At 41.1% G+C, this 20,498-nt stretch overlaps 2 protein-coding genes and 1 non-coding gene across 4 annotated transcripts; 2 read left to right on the top strand and 1 right to left on the bottom strand.

Moving 5' to 3' along the window:
• Nucleotides 1-1,017: 1,017 nt before the first annotated feature.
• Nucleotides 1,018-3,166, top strand: rpl23a (ribosomal protein L23a). Its single transcript, XM_057820922.1, has 5 exons — nt 1,018-1,186; nt 2,256-2,436; nt 2,612-2,788; nt 2,858-2,927; nt 3,104-3,166. Exons 1-5 carry the CDS (start codon nt 1,153-1,155, stop codon nt 3,116-3,118), a joined length of 477 nt encoding a protein of 158 aa, XP_057676905.1. The 5' UTR covers nt 1,018-1,152; the 3' UTR covers nt 3,119-3,166.
• Nucleotides 2,465-2,535, top strand: LOC130907100 (small nucleolar RNA Z17). Its single transcript, XR_009061410.1, has one exon. It is a non-coding gene; the product is annotated as a small nucleolar RNA Z17 (small nucleolar RNA).
• Nucleotides 3,167-7,311: 4,145 nt separating the features above from the next.
• On the bottom strand, nt 7,312-19,095 carry birc2 (baculoviral IAP repeat containing 2). 2 transcript variants are annotated; one of them, XM_057821733.1, is made up of 12 exons: nt 18,963-19,095; nt 17,225-18,174; nt 14,516-14,796; nt 14,144-14,440; nt 13,796-14,072; nt 12,601-12,700; nt 10,553-10,631; nt 10,421-10,469; nt 8,898-9,140; nt 8,729-8,827; nt 7,683-7,838; nt 7,312-7,603 (listed from the first exon to the last, which is right to left on the bottom strand). In XM_057821733.1, the coding sequence occupies exons 2-12, from the start codon at nt 17,316-17,318 to the stop codon at nt 7,368-7,370; spliced, it is 1,911 nt and encodes a 636-aa protein (XP_057677716.1). In that variant the 5' UTR covers nt 17,319-18,174; nt 18,963-19,095; the 3' UTR covers nt 7,312-7,367. The 2 variants fall into 2 exon arrangements, with proteins under 2 accessions (XP_057677716.1, XP_057677717.1); XM_057821734.1 differs by having other exon boundaries at nt 8,898-9,122.
• Nucleotides 19,096-20,498: the final 1,403 nt, after the last annotated feature.

Below are 20,498 nucleotides of genomic sequence, written 5' to 3'. Positions count from 1 at the left end.
TACTTTCACGTAGTATCCTCGTCGTCCGGGCGGGTTTTATAAATTCATAAAAATGTCCGGTTTTTATGATTTTTCATGGGACCAATTTGAAGAGAATTTCTCCGGCCGCTGGGTGGCAGCAGTTGACATGGCTCCTACTAGAACGGAGGGAAAGAGTAGCTCTTCTTGTTTTTGTTGGCACTTTACACCTATCATGAGGCATTACTGCCATCCACTGGGTTGACGATTTGGCCACAACGCCTGCCCAGTTAAGTTTGTAAATTGTAATGATAAATACGTATATAATGGCAACTGTTGACTTCTTTTGGAGCTTTGACTGTAAAATCCCCTTTGGTGTCGTATCGTTGCGCTCCTGATGATTGTAAACTTTTATAGCAAAGTTTGATTTTTGCCTCAGCTAGCTATCAGTAAGCTAAACCACGCTAGGCATTATGGGAAATGTAGTTTTGAAGTGCTACGTTTGGAAACATGCTGGTTGAATAGCTTGTCAGTTTACTTCGGTTATTGTTTGTGTGCAATCTAGAGCATTGAATGAGAATATCAATTGAATGGGAATAACAATTTGTCAAGGACAATTGTCGTGATAGTAATTTATAAAAATGTTTAGTTGGAACATAGCCTACTGTGTGTATGTGTATTGACTGGACTACATCTCCATGGGTCTGCATTATATATAATATATACAGTATATTTTAGTCTTTCTTTTTTTTTTTCAAACTGCATTTTTCGATCCAGAGTGGGTGGGCACACTTTAAATATTTTAAAGTGATATAGACATCTTAGAGTGAACTTCGAGTGAAATTCAAGTATCTTGAGGCCGGGCTGAGTCAAGTGTCCTCTTTTTTGTAAATCAAAAAATGGTCACCCTATTGTAGTAGCTACAGTCCCGAGCAATTTTTATGGGGTCGGACTTGTTCCTATTTTAATTTTGTATTTGACTGTAACTAAAGTTATGATTAATTAAATAATTAGCCTACAAAAGTTCACAAATACTTTTTTTTTTTAAATATGACAAGACCTTCTGTTTAACGGCGCGTGGAGATGGCGTCATAGCGTGACCATTGTCAGTTATCGCGACACTTCCTCTCGCCCTGAGAGCTTGAAGCCCTTGCATTACACTCCAGGAAACCCGCTTTGTCTTCCTTTCTCAACATGGCACCGAAGGCGAAGAAGGCACCAAAGGCAGGTTCGTGTGGGAGAAAGCTTTAAATGCTCGCATTTTACCTATTACACCTTCTGTATGTTACCGATACATCCAAATATACAGTTAAAACACATTGCTGTATATTAACATCAATATATGTGAAGTAAAAACATAATCTTGTAACACGACGTGTGCTACTTCACCGGCGTGTGCTTGCGGTGGGACGTGCTAAGCTAACTCAACGGGCTACTGTATTTCATAATTTTAGCTTCTTGTAATTGTCTTTAACTCTCAAGTGAAATGGTTTTTAGCCATCTAATAATGGCTGCCTTGCTTTCTGGCTAAATTCACGTGTCATATCTCAGATACTAAACGTTATTGTATGTAACGTGCTATGTCTCATTGTAGCTATTTGTTTCATCACCTAAGTACAGTTGAGAGCAAGTCGAAAAATTCAGCGAAGAAGCCAGTAAATTTGAATTGTCGTTGATTTTATTATAATTTATTTTGACCTAAAGTTACACAAATGTTTCTAGCATTCTTAGAACAAGCACAGCTACAGTTAAAAGTTCTGTAATTTACCCTTAACCTTTTGTTGCTAAATGTATCACATTTGATACACCAAAAATGTCATGATTTTGAGAGAAATTCAGAATTTTTACATTTCTTTTTGGGGGGAAAAAAAAAAGATGGATGCAAGTCAACACATGCATCTGCAGGTTTCATGAGAAAAAAAAAACAGGATTTAGCTAGGTTTATAGATATTAGAGCACTTATTACACATATTCATTTTGACATTTTTTACAAATTTGAAGAAAAGGTTTCATTAGGACCTTATGTTTCAAATTTTGGGATTCTCTGATAATTGCTTCATCTTGCAGGTCTTAAAGGGTTAACGTCAAATATAACCAAAATAATTTCACTCATCAGCTGCCATTGACTGCTCGACGTCCAATCTATTTGAAGTGAGAGGGTGGCACCCTCTCACTTCAAATGGATGGACGTCTACTATTGAAGAACTCATTTAAATTCACAGTAGACATCCATCTACCGCTTAATCCGGGGTCGACAGACATTTTAAATTCATTATGATATATTTTTTGGGGCGCAGCCGTCCCCGTCAAGACGGAGGCCAAGTCGAAGGCTCTGAAGGCAAAAAAGGCCGTCCTGAAGGGCATCCACAGCCAGAGGAAGAAGAAAATCAGGACCTCGCCCACCTTCCGACGCCCTAAGACCCTCCGTCTGCGCAGGCAGCCCAAGTACCCCCGCAAGAGCGCCCCCCGCAGAAACAAGTAAGAGCCTGCGCCACGGCGCGACTACGGTGCAAGTGATGCTTTAACGCGATCAAAGTATGAATGCTGTGATTACAGATTTTTTACAACTGATGCACCCGATTATCAGCATAAGCGTGACGTTCTTCACGTGAATTTTTATGACGTGGACTAACTAAAACTGACCGCTTTCCAGGTTGGACCACTATGCCATCATCAAATTCCCGCTGACCACCGAGTCGGCTATGAAGAAGATCGAGGACAACAACACACTGGTGTTCATCGTGGACGTTAAGGCCAACAAGCACCAGATCAAACACGCCGTCAGGAAACTGTACGACATCGACGTCTCCAAAGTCAACACGCTCATCAGGTGCGTATGTTGAAATGTCGCCGTTTTATTCCGAGCGTACAAGTTTTAATCCAGGATTTTTGCTTTCAGGCCTGACGGTGAGAAGAAGGCGTACGTCCGCCTGGCGCCCGACTATGACGCGTTGGACGTCGCAAACAAGGTGAGTTTGATGGTTTTCATTGTTCAAATGTCAAGTACTGAGCAGAGGATGTCAATTATTCTTTCTGAATCTTTGTGATTGTATTCAAAGGAACCACTGATGCCAGGACATTAAATTTGTCAGTGACTGTTTAGAAACCTCCTTATCTAATATTGACTTTTTTTTTTTTTTTACAGATTGGAATCATCTAAAATGGCGGAATAGACTTGTTGGGTTAATAAATATTTGTATAAATCAAACTTATGTTCTGTTTGTATTCATGACACAATTGGTAGCTGAAGGCATGATATTCCACAGGGTATCCGCTAAGAATGCAACAATCCTCGGTTTTTATATTGAATACGCAAAAACATTCGATCCAAATGAAAATCTCCCAAAATTGTATTTTCCGAATTTATTTTTGTCATCTCTCGCTACATTGTCCAGTTCAGCTTTGTCTTGAAAAAACAAACTCTGCCGCTAGCAGCTCCGCTCCTCCCCCAAACTGTCTGAAGTGTGCGGGAGCTGTGGCGCATGAGGAACATTGCTCGTGAGGAAAGACAAGCTTGAGGAGGCGGCTTGCTGGCTTCAACGTCATACAGATCCGTTGTGTGTCAGCATGTTGGTTTTGCTGATACGCTATCCCCCCTCGTACATATTTAACAAAGACTGTCTATACGGATATGTACAGCGATGCCCGCCAATATATTGTTGCCGATTTGGCTGCTATGAATAGCCTCGGTTTGACTCCAGACAGCTTAACACCCTGGGACACAGAGAGCTAACTCACAGTTCAATGATGAACAATGAGTGGCAAATTAAGAGCGCTGTACTTCAAACTCGTCCTGTTTATGAAAGTTAATTGTCAAATGCTGGTGTTGTGCAGTAATGAGCAGACGTAACTTCTGTGGCGTTTGTTAACTTTCTTAATGCACTGACAACACTCGCGCGCGCACACTAGATATCAAATAGCAACCTAGATGTGTTATGTTAGATCCCCCCAAGTCCCATGCCATTGGTTGCGTGAGCCGAGAGTGATCATGGGACGCGTAGTCCATATTCTACATCAATGAATTAAAAACCGCCATGACTGAATGGAAGTTAAGCAGGCCAGATCAATCCAAACCAGTGACCATAGATACTCCTGCAAATATTGTTAAATCAGTACGTAACGCAGATGGACTCAGACCACAAATAGGATGTTTTGCTCATGTGGTAAACATAGCTAAGAGAGCTGTAGCAATCAACAGTGTGCCCTGCCTCACTTCACAAACAGTAAAGATTGTTCTCCGCACTTTTATACAAAATTTCTTCAGATCAGTAAGAAGTACACAAATATTATGCACTAAAATGCATGATTATATGATGAAATTGTTATTTTTGCTTGTTAGCAAAATAAAAACGTAAAAAATAAAATGCATAACACTTGTATTTTTTGTTTTGAAGCATTAAATATATTGAATCGATATTGAAAGTTGTGTCCCTTGTATTTAAAATTGTACCGAACCGTGACTTAACTGTATTCTTGCATCCCTAGTATCCGCTACAGGTGGAAATCTGGGGGCACCTCATGATTCGATTACAAATCGATTATCTCCCCTACCTCCCCTCAAACTATTAGCTTTTAATGTTTCGTACATTAGTTATGAAAATGGTACAAAAAGCCTCTCAGGCTTAAACTATTTCAGTATTAAGTTAACAGTTCAAAACAGTCAATAAAATATTGAAGTCCCCATTTTTGTATCAGCAGCTTTAACCTACATTCAATCTTCAACAGAATAAATCAAAGCATTTTGCAGAAATGTTTATCCAACAAAAATTGAACTCCGGTATAAATGAAAGACTGTACGACTACTTCAATACAAATGGCTCTAAAAAGTGCTTTTCTTTAAGTTGTGTAAACATAAACATGTAAACGTTAACTGGTTTTCCTGAGGTACAAAAAAAATGAAAAAATACGTGTGGGCGTAGCATGTCAGATGGCTAAAGTTACCCAGCTGGGCAGAGACAACCATCTTAGCAGCTCAACCACATTAGCAACCGTGTTCATCACTTTTTTTTTTTTTTAAGCACGTGAGCTTGGTTTCTACTCATCGGTAAGGAAATGAGCTGTTACTGTAACAAACAATTCGGGGGCTACAGATATCCACGCATCACACGTAACTGCGACTGTCTACGTTCGACAGTGATGACATGATTTCTAATTCCGTCTGCTTGTTGAGAGCCATGACTGCCGTGTCAGTGAAACTGCGCCAGAATGGGATGACGTACCTCGGCTCGCGTTCAACATTCTTCGAAAATCCCTTACTTTCCGGAAGATATTCTCGTAGAATCCAAAATTATTCCACATGCCTGCTTCTAAATTTATGGGAACAGGTCTGATATCACTGAGAGGTTGGTTAGGTCAGCCATGCTTGTATGCATATTTTGTATCTACCTGCATGAGTTGTGGATGTGTACTCTAGGGTCCGTTCCTCATTGCGTCCCAAAGACGACGCTGTTTTAGCTCCGCTTTACTTGGCATATTTAAATAATCGGAATATGGATGTTTGTGAATCATTCTCGAGTCTTCCACAGCCGGATTACGAATAATCTAAAAATCGGAAATTTCACGCACTTTTAGTATCAGTGTTCTTTAAAGATAAATGTTAGTATGAGTTATAACAATTTGATATTCAAACCCCACTTAATGTTTGTTTTTATAACATTTGAAAAATCAGTTTAACTAGTAGGTCGCAATTGTTGAGGACACAATGCACTCCTGGCGATGACGTCACTGGGCAGCGCTGCCATACTTCCAGTGTCATTTGTTAACTACACAAACATGTCAATTCTGCCCTTCAAATTACAACCTGAGCGGAAAAGTAAGCAGGAGAGCACTGTTTTTATATGACAAAACGACCAGCAAAAGCAATTAAATGGTCTGCTGCGGGATTCAAACCCACGGTTCCCACAGGACTATACTGCCGCGTGACACCGGAGTCAAGATTTTCCTTATATAAAAATCCCATCCCTCATACGTTGTCTGTGCGGTAAAATCTGAAAGGGAAACGCAACTGAAAAGTGCAGCTGGCTTGACCACAGAATTAGAAAACACGGCTCACTTCAGATAGAAAGCAGACAATAACATAGGGGTTGTGTGAAAGGGTTTATTGAACAGACATTTGCTAAAAGGGTCTGTGGCACTAGGTCGGGATCAATTCAAATAAACGCGGTGAGAGGCAGACAAACGAAAAAAGGCAATGATGCAACTAGCAATGAAGGGAAAGAAACGGCAGCAAGTCAATATCTTGACAAGCTGCCTAGGATTGGTTAAAGACACTGCTCATGAGTTGGGTTGGATGCAGGTGTGACGTTGGGAACTCCTCCCACATCTCTATGAAAACAATCTGACCAGCAGCAGAATGTGACAAAATCATGCCAGTCGTCATACTAGCTTCGCTTGCTAGCTAGCACAGCTATTCTCCCAGTCCAGACCAACCACGTCATCACACCAAGCGTGCACTGCACGCTTAAAACATGGCACTCTCCATAGGTCGAAACATACTAAATATTAGATTTTTAAATCAAGGGCAACATGTTTCTAATAACATTTTAATTAAAAAAAAGTATGGTTTATGAGAGCCTACAAGTCTTAAGTCCGAGGTTCACTTTAAAAAGCTTTTTTGCTTAGCCAATTAGGAGACCAGTTTCTAATTTTCGTCCGGGTTGCCACAGCTCTGTACAACAAACTAAGGCCACGCAAACTGTGACAGTCTGAATTATGTCTAACCAGTCAGGCAAAAAAAAAAAAAAAAAAAAAAACTCAAAAGGATTCAGAGCAGCAAAACAAGGATAAGATATATTGGCCGTGGTTATTTAGCATGTGGATGCATTGACTGAGGCAAAGATTAAGTCTACATGTTTGGTCGTTAACTGAAATTAAAAAGGAGCAATTAAAAAGTCTGTGGATGCTGTCAATGCATTACCAAATTATATATTTCTTAGCCAGTGTCCTTATACATTGAGAAAAGTAACCCTTCACTTCGGCCATGGTGACATACTCTAACTTGGGACCTAGTGTCTCAGCTCTTTTAATCATGATTACTACATAAACATTTTGCATGAAAATTAAAAATACCTTCTGCAGAGGACTCGTGGCTTACCACTTAAAATTGTTTTCCTGCTGGTTATCCAATGTGAAGCGTTATATTGGCAACCCAAGGGGAAGGCATTTTGTGCTAGTCCAATATTTTGATCTAGTTGCATTACAATTTTTGACCACAAATCCTACATTGTGTACCTTAATACAAAATTCTATTTGTAGGCCATATCACTCAGCCCAAGCTGCCACTGACAGCGCAAGATGTTCAGTCTTAAATGGACATCTATCGCTGCGTCTGGTGGTGAAGGAATTACAACAGGATGCAACATTAAAACATTTTAATGTGAAAGCTATTAGTTACATTCCACAATGCTAGTTTATGAGAGGAAGGTGCGCACGGTGCCTTTGACCAGACCTCGGCAGATGGGACACTTGCGCAGCGATGGCGCGCACTCTTTACACACCACCAGGTGGCCACACGGGATGAATACGATGTTGACCTCCTTGTCCATGCATACTTTACATGTTCGCTCCTCCTGAAGACGCCGTAGCTGCTCTTCCATGGGGAGACCGGTCAAGTCCTGGCTGGGGGATGCCGCTTCATTCGACTGAGCTTAAAAAAAAAAAAAAAAAATTTAAGCGATTAAGAGTTCACAGAAGTATAAATAGGTTTCTTTTTTCCGCTTATGTACCCATGAGCTCTCTCAGCAGATGCACGTCGTTCTTTTGGATCCAGTTGCGGAAAACTTCTGCGGCCGCGTTGCCTTTTGTGAGGACGAGCTCGATCAGACGCGCCGTTTGCTGTTGTGCGGACGTCTGCGCCTGCAGGCTGCTGTACTCCTCAGCGCCTGTGTGCCAAAATATTTTTTAACCGCTGTCATTCAATTAAAATGTATTGGACACCTATTGACCACAGCAGGCAAAATTCATTTTGTTATTAGGGGTGATTCAAAATGAGTTACTTTTTGTAAGTGACCCTTTCAAAGACAGCGGTCACTACAGTGGACATCAACTCAAAAGTTAGATTATTTTGTTCACTGCCAGGTCAGAGTATGTCATGTTGTTAACTAGGAGGGGGCGGAAACAATTGTTGATTGCTTCCAGCCCCTCTCAGTTAAATGGGACATCTATTGCAAGCAATGCACTCAGCTATGTGAGGTCAGAAGATTTAAAAAATAATCACTTTTTCAAGTATTTTTTGAAGTCTTACCATTTTAAAATGTATTTTCATTCAAATTAAGACATCCATTCATTCTATTTAAAATTATAGTTCATTGCTCATTGAAAAACATGCACAGGCAACACAAATACCACAACTGGATGTCAAATGGACGCCGCAAATTATCATCTTGTGAGCCGCAATTAAAAAAAGAAAAAAGTATATGTACATTTTAATAAATGGGTTTTAAGCACTATAAATGATAAATTATGATATGAGATAAATATAAAAGAAAACAATGATTTGTAAATGTATACATGCATCAATGTAATGTACATTTTTAAATACATTACTGTATTAATAGATTTTTTTTTAATTTAAAAAAATCTGCAATAGAGTGAGGGTGCGAAGTTAGAAGCAAAATATAGCGAGGGATCACTGTATTAAATCTTTTTAGTAAAAATGATATTTTCCAAGACACAAACATGTACAGTATATTATAGACTATGTCAGTCAACTCCCCAAATCTTGCCTCTTGTTCATTGAATGTCTTTCTGACAACGCAGAGTATTGACATACTTAGCACATTTTGTTCCCTGAGATGTTCCAAAACGGGCTCGACACTCTTCAGCCGCTGCACCAGAGCCGCCTGGTGTCGCTTAACAAATGTGAATCCGTCTGGAACAACAACACAAATGCCCGTTGATGCGGTTTGCTGAGAGGTGCGGACACAGCGGTCTCGGCGTACCTGACGCCATGGCCTCGGCCACCATCTCTCGCTCCTCCTCCCTCTTCTGGTCCTCGGCGCTGAGCAGGTCCGAGACCAGTTCCTGGACGGTGCGGTAGTTTTCGCCGCTGCCGAGGATCTTGCTCTGTACCGTCTGCTTGACCAAGCTGCGATCAAAGCCCATCTCCAGGGCCGACTTGATGACCGGCGTGTTCATCATCACGGCGTCCTCGCAACGTTCGTCGCCTGGACCCAGGTGCAACACTGTGTGTGAATACACACAGAATAATGACTTTGTTTTCCACAAGGTACAAACATATACTTATTCTAAACAATTACTTTTGCTTTTAAAGGCCCTCCCAAAAATATCAATTGGGTTTAACATTATTGAAATATGATATGCACTGATTGACATCCAATCATGTAGCTAAAAACAAAATTAACATTTTTCAAATGAGTTTATCACCAGTAGTTGTCCAATCCATGAGAAGTTAGAGGGTTGGCAGCGAATGACTTCACATATATCGGACGTCTATCACTGTCAATGCAGCCATTGAGTTAAATCTTTCTTTTCAACATTCTCAAGAAAAAAACACTTTCAAGGAATGACTGCTCTCATTATCATTTTTGTCTCCAATAATAAATTTTGTCAATTTTTTTTTTTTTTTTTAAAGCGGATAGTTGCAAAAAAATATATATATCGTAATCCCGGACTACAAGCCGCTACTTTTTTCCCCTCATTTCGGGTCCTGCGGCGTGTGCCATGATGCGGCCAATTTTTGTATTTTTATGACGGCCGCCAGGGGCGCTCGAGCATGGAATGTGGGAGTGAGACACATGGAATATATGGGAGACATTGAAGGCGACAGCGAAGGAGAGTGAGTAGGTGCGTGGCGAAGTGCATCTGAGAGTCTTCATATCCGACACTGAGGGTGAAGACTTCCATGGTTTGAATGCACAGGAGGAAGATGAAGATTGCTAACAAAGACTTTTATGTTTTTATTAACCAGCACAATTAGTGCTGCACCGCCATCCTGATGCTATGTAACTTCCGTGCCGCTGCTATATAACTGCCGTGTTTGCCGGCGCTGTTTGGAACGAAAAGTTAAGGTGTGTTATTAAAATTTTGAAAACTGTATATTTCTTTGTCAATGTCTCTTGTTACTAAGTGGGCACACGCGGCTTAAAGGCAGGAGAGGCTTATGTATGTACAAAATGGTTTTTCCTTTAAAAATGTACTGGGTGAGGCTTGTAATCAGGGGCAAGGCAAGGCAAATTTATTTATATAGCACAATTCAACACAAGGCAATTCAACGTGCTTAGGGCGCCCAATAGTCCAGAAATTACGGTAAATGATGAAAATAAATGTCATTTTTGTGAACTTAGGAGAGAACTCATATGCTTATGAAGGAAAAATTTGATGCAAAAATTTGTTTTACTTTCACTTACCCTCCCAAAATGATAATATATTTGCAAATTTAAACAATATCCTTTTTAAAAAAAACATTTGTTATGGCAATGTCTTAAAATTTACTCCAACTTACCAGGCGGATCCACAAACTCTCTGGAGGTGCTGTCCCCATTTGTCAAGAGCTTTTGGTCAACAAAAAAAATGATCATCATGAACATTTTTGAAATGGAAATTAGGAATGACGTGTTATTAGTGTCAATCAAACCTGCTCAAAGAGTCGAGGAAAGCGCGCCTGAATCTGGTGCACAAATTCTTGACCTTTTTCTTGCAACAAATACTCACACCTGAAAGACAAAAACACATGAATTAGGGGTGTGAATTAGCCATGTGCCGATTACCGGTTTCAAAGTACGGTGAAACACAAAAGTGAGTACACCCCTCCCTCGCATTTCTGCAGATATTTAAGTATATCTTTTCATGGGACAACACTGACAAAATGACACTTTGACACAATGAAAAGTAGTCTGTGTGCAGCTTATATAAAAGTTAATTTATTTTCCCCTCAATAAAACTCAATATATAGCCATTAATATCCAAACCCCTGGCAACAAGAGTGAGTACACCCCTTTGAAAAAAACGTACATCCCTAAATGTCCAAATTGAGTACAGCTTGTCATTTTCCCTCCAAAATGTCATGTGACTTGTTACAGGAGTGCGGTCAGCATTGCTGCAGAGATTGAAGAGGTGGGGGGGGGTCAGCCTGTTAGTGCTCAGACTATATGCCGCACTCTACATCAAATTGGTATGCATGGCTGTCACACCAGGAGGAAGCCTCTTCTGAATACGGTACACAAGAAAGCCCGCCCGTCTCATCAGACCATAGCACATGGTTCCAGTAATCCATGTGCTTTATTGACATGTCTTCAGCAAACTGTTTGCGAAGGGTGTACTCACTTTTGTGATATCATTTTCATACCACGGTATACAGTGTAAGGTTTCAAAACCGCAAAAAATTTCCGTCCTAGCGTCCCTAAGATTTTAGCTACAGTATTTCTTATGTCTCAAAAGTGCTTGGAGAAATCACTCCCTTGCAGCTATAAGGCTCAACTCTCCCCCACTGGTTGTTGCTCAGTGTCAGAGAGTCAGCTGTGCTACACAATGGCTGGAGGAGGTGAAACTCCTGAACCCCCCCCCCCCCCCCCCCCAATCGAATAAAACGAAGTCGCTGGTACTTCGGCTACAGAAAAGTAACAGATGGCCGCGGATTAGAGGAGCGCCAACTGACATGTAACACATAAAACATGTTTGCAGAGGGGGGCTGCAGAAGAGGTAAAACCTCCAATTTGATTTCGCATTTATACATAATTAAAGGTCAGGAAACACTGTCATGAACTTTTCCCACCAGCTACAGGAGTTTATTGTGTCTAGCGGTGGTAAAACGTGTTTTTTTTTTTTCTCTCTCTGGCAATTGTCTGTGTTGAGAAAGAGTGTTTAATGTAAACATGATACGAGTCATAAACGTGTGCTTTTTATGGAAAATAATTCAATTATTTTTGTTCTGATGGTTGTAATGTTGAGCTGCGGCTGTAGGTTTAGGCTCACCTAAAGGACTGCATTCATTTTAATTTTATTTAGAATATATATATATATTTAATTTAAACATTATACTTATGCACCAATATGCTAATGTTTTGAAGAAAAAAATCCTGCTTCAGTGGATTTTTTTTTAAAAACCCAAATATCTAACAAAATTTTAGAGCTCTATTTGCATTACCGTAAAACAGTGAAATCACTCAGAATTTCACACTGTCCTGGTGACACTTTATTGAAAAGGTGATATATCACGATGCTTTTTAAGACAAAGGGTTATTGTCGATATATTGTTTTAAAAGGGTATCACTGTAAAAAAAAAAAAAAAAAAAAAAAAAAAGGAAAAGCAACAGGTTGCTACCAAAATCTTCCATTAGAATAGTGTCCATGTTAGCTCACTGGCTGCCATCCCATTAATTTTGACTGAACTGGACATCTAGCGCAGTCAATGTCACCGAAACCAGAGCATTCACAGCCCGTATTTTATGGGCATTTACAAGTCACTTCCTATTCATTTGGGGACAGTCTTGAATCACTTCCTTATCAGTAACCCAAAATTAACAGGAAGTGACCCGTATATGTCCCCCAAAAGGAAAAGAAAATGACTGAAAATCAATGGGAAATGATGTCAAATGCCCCAAAATTAACTCATTCGCTGCCACTGACTGCCACAGATGTCCAATCCAGCACAGCACTTGCAATGTGTTGAATGATTCCCCTTACCGTGGAAACCATTTGGCGTGTTCAACCCAGGGATCGTCTCCCGACTCCCAGCAGCGCAAGCCTCCGTCGCAGCAGAAGCACTTGACGTCATCGTTGCGACCTTAGTGCAAAAAAAACCAAAACTTTTAACTTGTATAGGATCCTCCTATAGACCCTACCCACCGACGTCACAAAATCACTTGCTCGCTGTATGGTTCCGCCCACTTGTCTGTCATTTTGTGTCCATTATCAATGGTCTCAATTGATCGAGCAATTTATAATGCATTTCATGGGAGACCCGGTGCTTTCGGATGCCGTAAACTCACTTGATGCGTTGCATAAAAGGCGTTATGTGGAAAAGCTTCAGTTTATCCATTCGCCAGATCCATATTTGATGCCTAAATCGATGTTTTTCGACCCGCTGTCTCCGCCGTATTTGCCTGACATCTGCTAGCTACCCTGAACTGTACAACTATCTTGTCCACACAAAATCAGCCTATTCTCACGAAAGTTTGAAAAACTTTAAGAGCTTGGAGGCTTATTAATAGTTTGTTGCTGGTTGGGTGAAACAGGTCCTCGTCCACGAAAATTCGGCAGGAATCTATCTTGTGCTTGGAAAGGTGAGTTACGAAATTTTCAATTCAAAATCTTTTGTTATTGCTAACATCCACTGTCAAGTCTAATGTATTTCATGTCGTTTGTCAATGGAGTTAGGGCTTTTAATGTTTATATGGTTTAGCGATAGCACTCTCACTACATACATACGTGTATGTTGTCGGCGATTAGCCTAGCAATGATCTTAATTGTGGTTGTCAGCCCAAAACCCTCTAAATATATATTAAATGCATCTTACCAGATATAAAATGGCTACTACATAATCTGTGGTAATCGTTTGGAGCCCAGTTTTCTCGTCGAATTGCAGCAGCCCATCTCGCTATCTTCTCTCCGGGTCTCTCGGAATCCGGTAGAACTTCAAGTCTCTCCGTCTTCTCCGTCTATCTTCTCTGTTATTGCAACCGACCGCCACACACGCCTTCACCATTTTGATTATTAATGTTAACGAGCAGAAAAACACGTCGTAAATAGGAGGAATGTACGTAGCCGTAACAGGGAAACATGATGTGTTGACGGACAATTGGGCGGCACCAGTCAGGAGGAAGGAGTTGTGACGTCACGTGGGTAGGGTCTATAGAAAAAGATAGGCAAATTCACTGACCGACGTAGTAAAAGCCGGCCTTGGCAAGCTGCTCGGGCCTGACGGGGATGCGCGTGGGCCAGATGACAAATGTGAGCAGTCGCTCATCATTGTCCCTCATGGACGGGTTGGACACGTTGCTGAGGGCGGCGGATGACGCCGGCTGTGAGGAAGATGGGGCGGGCGCCGCTCCAGGTAGAGACACGTTGTCGGTACGGTCGCCCCGCACTAGGCGGCAATTGGGGTAGTGGCGTTGGTGTTCTGATGCCGCGCGGTCTCCCGGCTCCCAATTGCTCAACTGAATAGGATTTTTAGTTTAGTCAAGTTGTAATAAGCGGTTGGGCTACATGTGAAACCTGGCGGGCACACCTGCCCGGCGCAACTGAAGCAGGCCACGTGGTCGCCGATCCCCAGGTAGTAGAAGCCGGCCTTGGCCAGCTCGGCGGGCGTGATGATGGACAGCGACCACCCGTGAAAGGAGTCGAGGCGGTCCTGCTCGCGCCGCATGGCCGGGTTGTGGCAGGTGGGCCGCTGGTGGGACATGTCCTCCACGCCGCGGGAACTCAGCGGGCTGGAGGGAGGTGGCGGCCCGGGGAAGCCCGTCGTCAGGTAGCCCGCCGGCTCTTCACTCGTGGGGTTTGCGGCCGTCGGCCCCGGACCGGGAAGCTAAATCGTGGTAAAACATCCGAACGGTCAAAACTCAAAGCTCTCGTTTTTGTCGGGAACTCGGTTCTCAATCACCGGGATGGTGGGGGCCACGCGGAGCGGCGAAAAAGCCGAATGGGAGGACGACAGCAGGTTGGTGGCGGATGGAAGGGTCTGCACGAAGGGGCACGATGGCGACAGTTGGCGGTGCTTCTCTGTGGGGCAGTCGCCCGCCAGCCAGCCCTCGGCCGTCACGTTGCAGCGGAAGCACTGCACGCGGTCTCCCGTGCCCGTATAGAACCAGCCAGCGCGCGCCAGGCTGCGCTCAGTCACTGCTGACGACGGGAAGCGGGCGAAGGTGGAGATGCGGAACAACTCTATGGAACAAAAAGAATTTAATAGCATTTGTATGGATATCAAAAACCCATACATGCAAAATGCAGACATCTCGTGCTGAAACGATTAATCGATTAACTTGAGTAATTCGATTAGAAAAAAGCTTCGAATCAAATTTTGCTGCTTCGAAGATTCGTTTCGAGCACTGGTGTCAAAGTAATTCCATAAAGGGCTAAGATGGTCCCAGTTCCAACCAATGAAGAGGTCATCTTTTCACAAATCTGATCTCCTACAAGTGTAATCAGTTGATTGTAGTCAGGTGCTGCTTGTTTCAGCAGAAAATTCATTGGTTAATCTCTGCGCAGTCTTGGTTGAAATGAAATCCAGGACCCTCTTGGCCATTTATGGAATTGGTTTGACACCGCTGGTTTATAGACGTTGTACTGATCTGTTTTAAAAGTGTTGCATTAAGTTTGATTTGGGTGGATACACTGCCCTCTAGTGCAGTACTTCTCAAATGGTGGGGCGCGCCCCCCCAGGGGGGCGCAGAGCGATGCCAGGGGTGGCGCGAGTGACCTCGGGGAACATGAGTTTTGTTTTTTGTTTTTTTGGGCCGTACTACAATAAAGTGTACTTGCACATCCACTCCGTGGGTGGCAGTGGCGCTCTCATTTTCAAAGTGCATGCAGTATTTTTGAAGGTAAGCAAGAGCACACGGAAGAGACTGATGTAGAGCTGGACTCACGCAGCGACCCACTGTCTTCACCGGTTCTCACGTGTCCGGCCGAGAAGTGCCGTTTTCGGCTTGGGATCGTCACGACCACCGCCCTCACCTACGGTTCTCCCTCGGCCGCCGAGAATGCGCTTTTTTCGGGCCGTTTGCCTTTTGGCTTTGACTTTTAATATAGTGGGAAATGAGGAAAGACCACGGTTTGCTGAGTCTAAAAATGATTATAGCGGAGAGTCTGAAGCCAAATCAGTTAAAACGCCACTTAAAGACATTAGACCTTAATCTCATTGATAAGCCGCTTGATTGTTTTTCCAGCGAAAACGTGCCGAATATTGCCAGTTGTCACTATCGTCCCGCTTTGTCAGTGTTATATCAGTAAACCAGTGAGCACTGTGGTGAATCAGCGAAAATAAAAACTTTCCTTCTGTCCAAAGACACCCCCCCCCCCTTCCTATTCAGTTTTGTTTTTTTTGGTCAAATTTTTTTGGCATGTTGTCTTGAAGAGTAAATGTTTCTAATCAATTTGAATTTGTTATTATTTACTGATTTTATTACATTTTATTTTTCAGTATCAAATGGTCAAAAATGTACCTCGAGTGTATTTTTACAGTTTGGATGTGACTTTTTTATTTTTTTAATTTTTTTTTTACTTCAGGCAAATTGATACGCGTTAAGTCTTTTCTGTTACAAGCAAAACAATGTTAATAAAGTTATACTTTATTATAAGTTGGTCTATGTTACATTTTTTTCTTTAATAGAAAAAAAGGACACAATGTTAGGCTGAGGCGTACTTATAATAGTAATATTATAGACAAATGATACTATTTACAGTGGCGGCAGAGAGTTGGGGGGGGCGCGAAACATTTACGTCTTCCTTGGGGGGGCGTAAGAGAAAATAATTGAGAAGCACTGCTCTAGTGGCAACAGTGACTATGCCATAACTCGTCTAACAAGGCTGAATCCAGCTGCTCGCTGTTAAGACCAACATAAGGTATGTTTTTGTTTGAACTAATATTTATGTATGTTATTTAGTTTTGAAGTATGTATAGCAGTTTTTGTAGGAATATATGTTTGAACGATTTGTTACGAGCTTCGTAAAAAAATTAAATAAAAAAAAAACTTTTTGCATTTTATAGCATTTAAGCTAATGGATGCTTGCTATGCAAGTTAGCCAATTGTACTTTTGTTGTACTTAGAAATTTTTTTTTAATCGTTTGAGGCTAACCTCAGATATTTTTAAATGCCTTTATTGCTCTTGTGAAATGAAAGTGCAATCCTGTATAGTTTGAAAAAACAAGTATTTTAATTTGTATTCGCACATAATAATGTTTTTAAAGTGTAATCTTAGCATTCAAAAGAAATATTATTGAAGAATAAATTTTAGGATATTTAAAACAAGTGTTTATGCTTGCAATGCATTAAATGTTAGTAATTCGACTACTCGATTATTCAAACTGATAGATTGATTACCTAAATAATCGATCGCTACAGCCTTATAGACGTCCAATTCATTTTGACTGGAAGAAGCAAAAAGGGACTGGACGTCTCGCACCGGCAATGGCAGGAAATGAGTTAACAACTTAACATAGAACTATACTAGTGGAGCATCTTAGTAGCAATTTATTGCTTCCTACATTAAACCATGACATCTTTTATCAATAACCTACAGGGATACAAATTCTCGCTATTATCACAGTACTGATATATTGTCAGACCACTAATATGTTACTGTATACTACCTGAAGAGTTGTCGTACTGCAGGTCAGGCGGGGGTCCGTTGCGACACAGGCCCATCAGAAACGGGTTATTCTTGAGTTTAACGAGAGTCTCCATAGTTTTGGGTGAGGAGGAAGAAGATGCCCCTCGAGAAGGGGAGAAGTTTGAGATGCCCCGCTTACACAAGTGCACGCACACAGAAAGTGTGGACAGTGAAAAGGAAACTGAAGGTAAATGGAGAGTACTTACACAGAGCTTTTAGAATGTTACTGAGTCATTCTTGAAATTAAATGGTTCACAAGAAAATAATCAAAACGAAGGGGGAAAATGCCAAATTAGTCAGTCGCCAGTTCAGTGCTTTCTACTTTTGCCACGTACATGTTAACATAAAACACACAAAAAACACAGAGGTACATCGACTTAGGTTTTTCCGAGGTACTACCCAATTCGTTGTGTTACAACTTACGAGTATCAGATTTTACTAATGAATTTGACATATGTGTTGGGGATATTTTAGATATTGTTACATCTGCATAACTCCTTGAATGCCATTGACGGTAATAAGACACCCAATTCATTTTGACTGGGAAAGGCTGGCAGTAATCGAATGATCGCTGCCCACCATCCCAGTCAAAAAAGATTGGATGTCTATTGCTGCCGATGGCAGCCACGGAATCATGGCACTTCCATTCATTTCAAAGGAAAAAGATGATTACATGACTGTTTTGACTGACAAACATGGTGACTGGACCAATTAAATGTGTAAGTTGAGATACCAATGTATTGAGGATAAATAAACGTTGACGCACACAAACAGAAAGATGAAAACATCTCAAACGCCTCCCCCTCCTTCAGGGCATCTCCTCTGTGGGGGTCTAGCCCTCCATGATGTAAAAGAGAACCCGCAGCTGGAAAATTTTTCAATGAATGTTAAAAGGAATAGAAGAAACTTTTCTTTTGGTCTCAAACACACCTGAGGTTACAAAAGAGAGACAGAAAAAAAGTCAGTATGTAACCAACAGCTTTTTCGCATGAATTACGTTTCACGATACTGTAATGGCTTTAAAGATTTCCTGGACAGTGGTTTACGTCGTTAAAAAAAAGACTCTTTTTAAGTTTTATCATTTAGCATAACATCAAAAACAAATGTGCACACTCTAAAACTACAATGACAAAGTACTGTGTATAATTAACGCCGTGAGATGCTCATATTTTGTGAAACAAGTTTGAGTAGGGGACCAAACAAGAACAAAGACATCGAAGGCAACTGTCGTTTTGTCAACAGTTAATTGCATTGTGAATGGACCCAGCTTCTTGACATAAACTGACCAAAGTGTCACACTAAAACAATATGAAAATCGTATCTTCAGTCCGATCAATAACCGTTTACAAATGCACAAGTTACGAGTGGGTAAAACACCAGAACTAGTTATTTATTAACAAATACAAGGATATAAAAAAAAAAAAAAAAAGGTTTGCCCTGCCCCGTTTGAAAGGTACTTCTACATTCTCATTTAAACCATTTTAAATGAACGAGAGCTAAACAATCTTATGTGGCATTTTTAAAGAAAACGAAAGTACAGCATATGTGATTGAAACGGCAAGAAAAAAAAAACTCACGTTAGTCGTAATTAGCTGGCTAACGCTCCGAGCTCACGGGGTTTATCACGAGAAATACAAGGAACGCCTTTTCAGCGATGTATTGGTCAAGTTTTTTTTTTTTTTTAAAGACGATTAAGACCGTGAAAGCGGAACACACACCCTCGAACAATTAATGACGCAGGCAGCAGTGGAAAGTCCCGTCGTCGAGCGGTTTCAGTTGAGTTTGCTAGCTAAGCTTCCCCATCGGCTACTTCCGGTCCGGAGTCTTCTTCTTCTTCTGCGTATTTTGCCTACACCGGATTGGCCTTTTTTTTTTTTTTTTTTTTTTTTAACACCGGATTGGCCTTTTTCTATTATTTTATTTTTTATTTATTTATTTTTATTAACAACAACAACAACAACACAGCAACATAAACAATACAAACACAAAAATCCAGACAATACTAATACAAACCAAAAAACGAAAATACACACACAAATATGCCAGGGGGTATAGACCCTACTCACATGACGTCACAACCACGCCCCCGCGCCATATTGTCCGTCAACTCGTCGTGTTGACTCATTGCCGCTACGTAAATTCCTCCTATTATGGCGTGTTTTTCTGCTCGTTAACATTAATAATCAAAATGGTGAAGGCGTGTGTGGCGGTCGGTTGCAATAACAGAGAAGATAGAAGGAGAGACTTGAAGTTCTACCGTATTCCGAGAGACCCGGAGAGGAGAGCGAGATGGACTGCTGCAATTCGACGAGAAAACTGGGCCTCAAACGATTACCACAGATTATGTAGTAGTCATTTTATATCTGGTAAGATGCATTTAATATATATTTAGAGGGTTTTGGGCTGACAGCCACAATTAAGATCATTGCTAGGCTAAACGCCGACAACATACACTCAGACGTTGTGAATGAACTACCTGAAAATATATAATTATAAGGGGATAATAAGACAGTTGTCATACAATTAATTTACAATTTCACTATTGAGGTCAAAAGCCAAAAAATAAATTCAACTAGGGACAATCTGGAGTAGTGCTATCGCACTTCATATTTATTACATATTATATATGTATGTAGTGAGAGTGCTATCGCTAAACCATATAAACATTAAAAGCCCTAGCTCCATTGACAAATGACATGAAATACATTAGACTTGACAGTGGATGTTAGCAAGAACAAAAGATTTTGAATTGAAAATTTCGTAACTCACCTTCCCGAGCACAAGATAGATTCCTGCCGAATTTTCGTGGACGAGGACCTGTTTCACCCAACCAGCAATGAAGTATTTATAAGCCTCCAAGCTCTTAAAGTTTTTCAAATATTCGTGAGAATAGGCTGATTTTGTGTGGACAAGATAGTTGTAAATATCAGGGTAGCAGATGTCAGGCAGAGACGGCGAAGACAGCGGGCCGAAAAACATCGATTTAGGCATCTGGCGAATGGATAAACTGAAGCTTTTCCACATAACGCCTTTTATGCAACGCATCCAATGAGTTTACAGCGTCAGATAACACCGGGGCTTCCATGAATTGCTCTGTTAGTTGCACGACTAATTGAAACCATTGAGAATAGGGCTTAAAAATGACAGACAATATGGCGGCCGGATACAGCGACACGTCATTTTGTGACGTAGGTGAGTAGGGTCTATAAACATACCAAACATTGCATATCAGAGGGGAAAAAAATAAAACAATA

The sequence above is a fragment of the Corythoichthys intestinalis genome, chromosome 18, assembly GCF_030265065.1.
Source record: "Corythoichthys intestinalis isolate RoL2023-P3 chromosome 18, ASM3026506v1, whole genome shotgun sequence".
NCBI lineage: Eukaryota > Metazoa > Chordata > Actinopteri > Syngnathiformes > Syngnathidae > Corythoichthys > Corythoichthys intestinalis.
The sequence above is the reverse complement of the archived record's forward strand: the minus strand, read 5'-3'. Positions and strand labels throughout refer to the sequence as shown.

Coding starts and splice junctions, on each gene's coding strand:
- rpl23a (XM_057820922.1), top strand. CDS start 1,153: ATGGCACCGAAGGCGAAGAAGGCACCAAAGGCAG. Junction 1,187..2,255: donor GAAGAAGGCACCAAAGGCAG/GTTCGTGTGGGA, acceptor TTTGGGGCGCAG/CCGTCCCCGTCAAGACGGAG. Junction 2,789..2,857: donor AAAGTCAACACGCTCATCAG/GTGCGTATGTTG, acceptor TTTTGCTTTCAG/GCCTGACGGTGAGAAGAAGG.
- birc2 (XM_057821733.1), bottom strand. CDS start 17,318: ATGGAGACTCTCGTTAAACTCAAGAATAACCCGTTTCTGATGGGCCTG. Junction 14,441..14,515: donor GCGTGGCCCCCACCATCCCG/GTGATTGAGAAC, acceptor ACCACGATTTAG/CTTCCCGGTCCGGGGCCGAC. Junction 10,470..10,552: donor TTCCTCGACTCTTTGAGCAG/GTTTGATTGACA, acceptor GTTGACCAAAAG/CTCTTGACAAATGGGGACAG.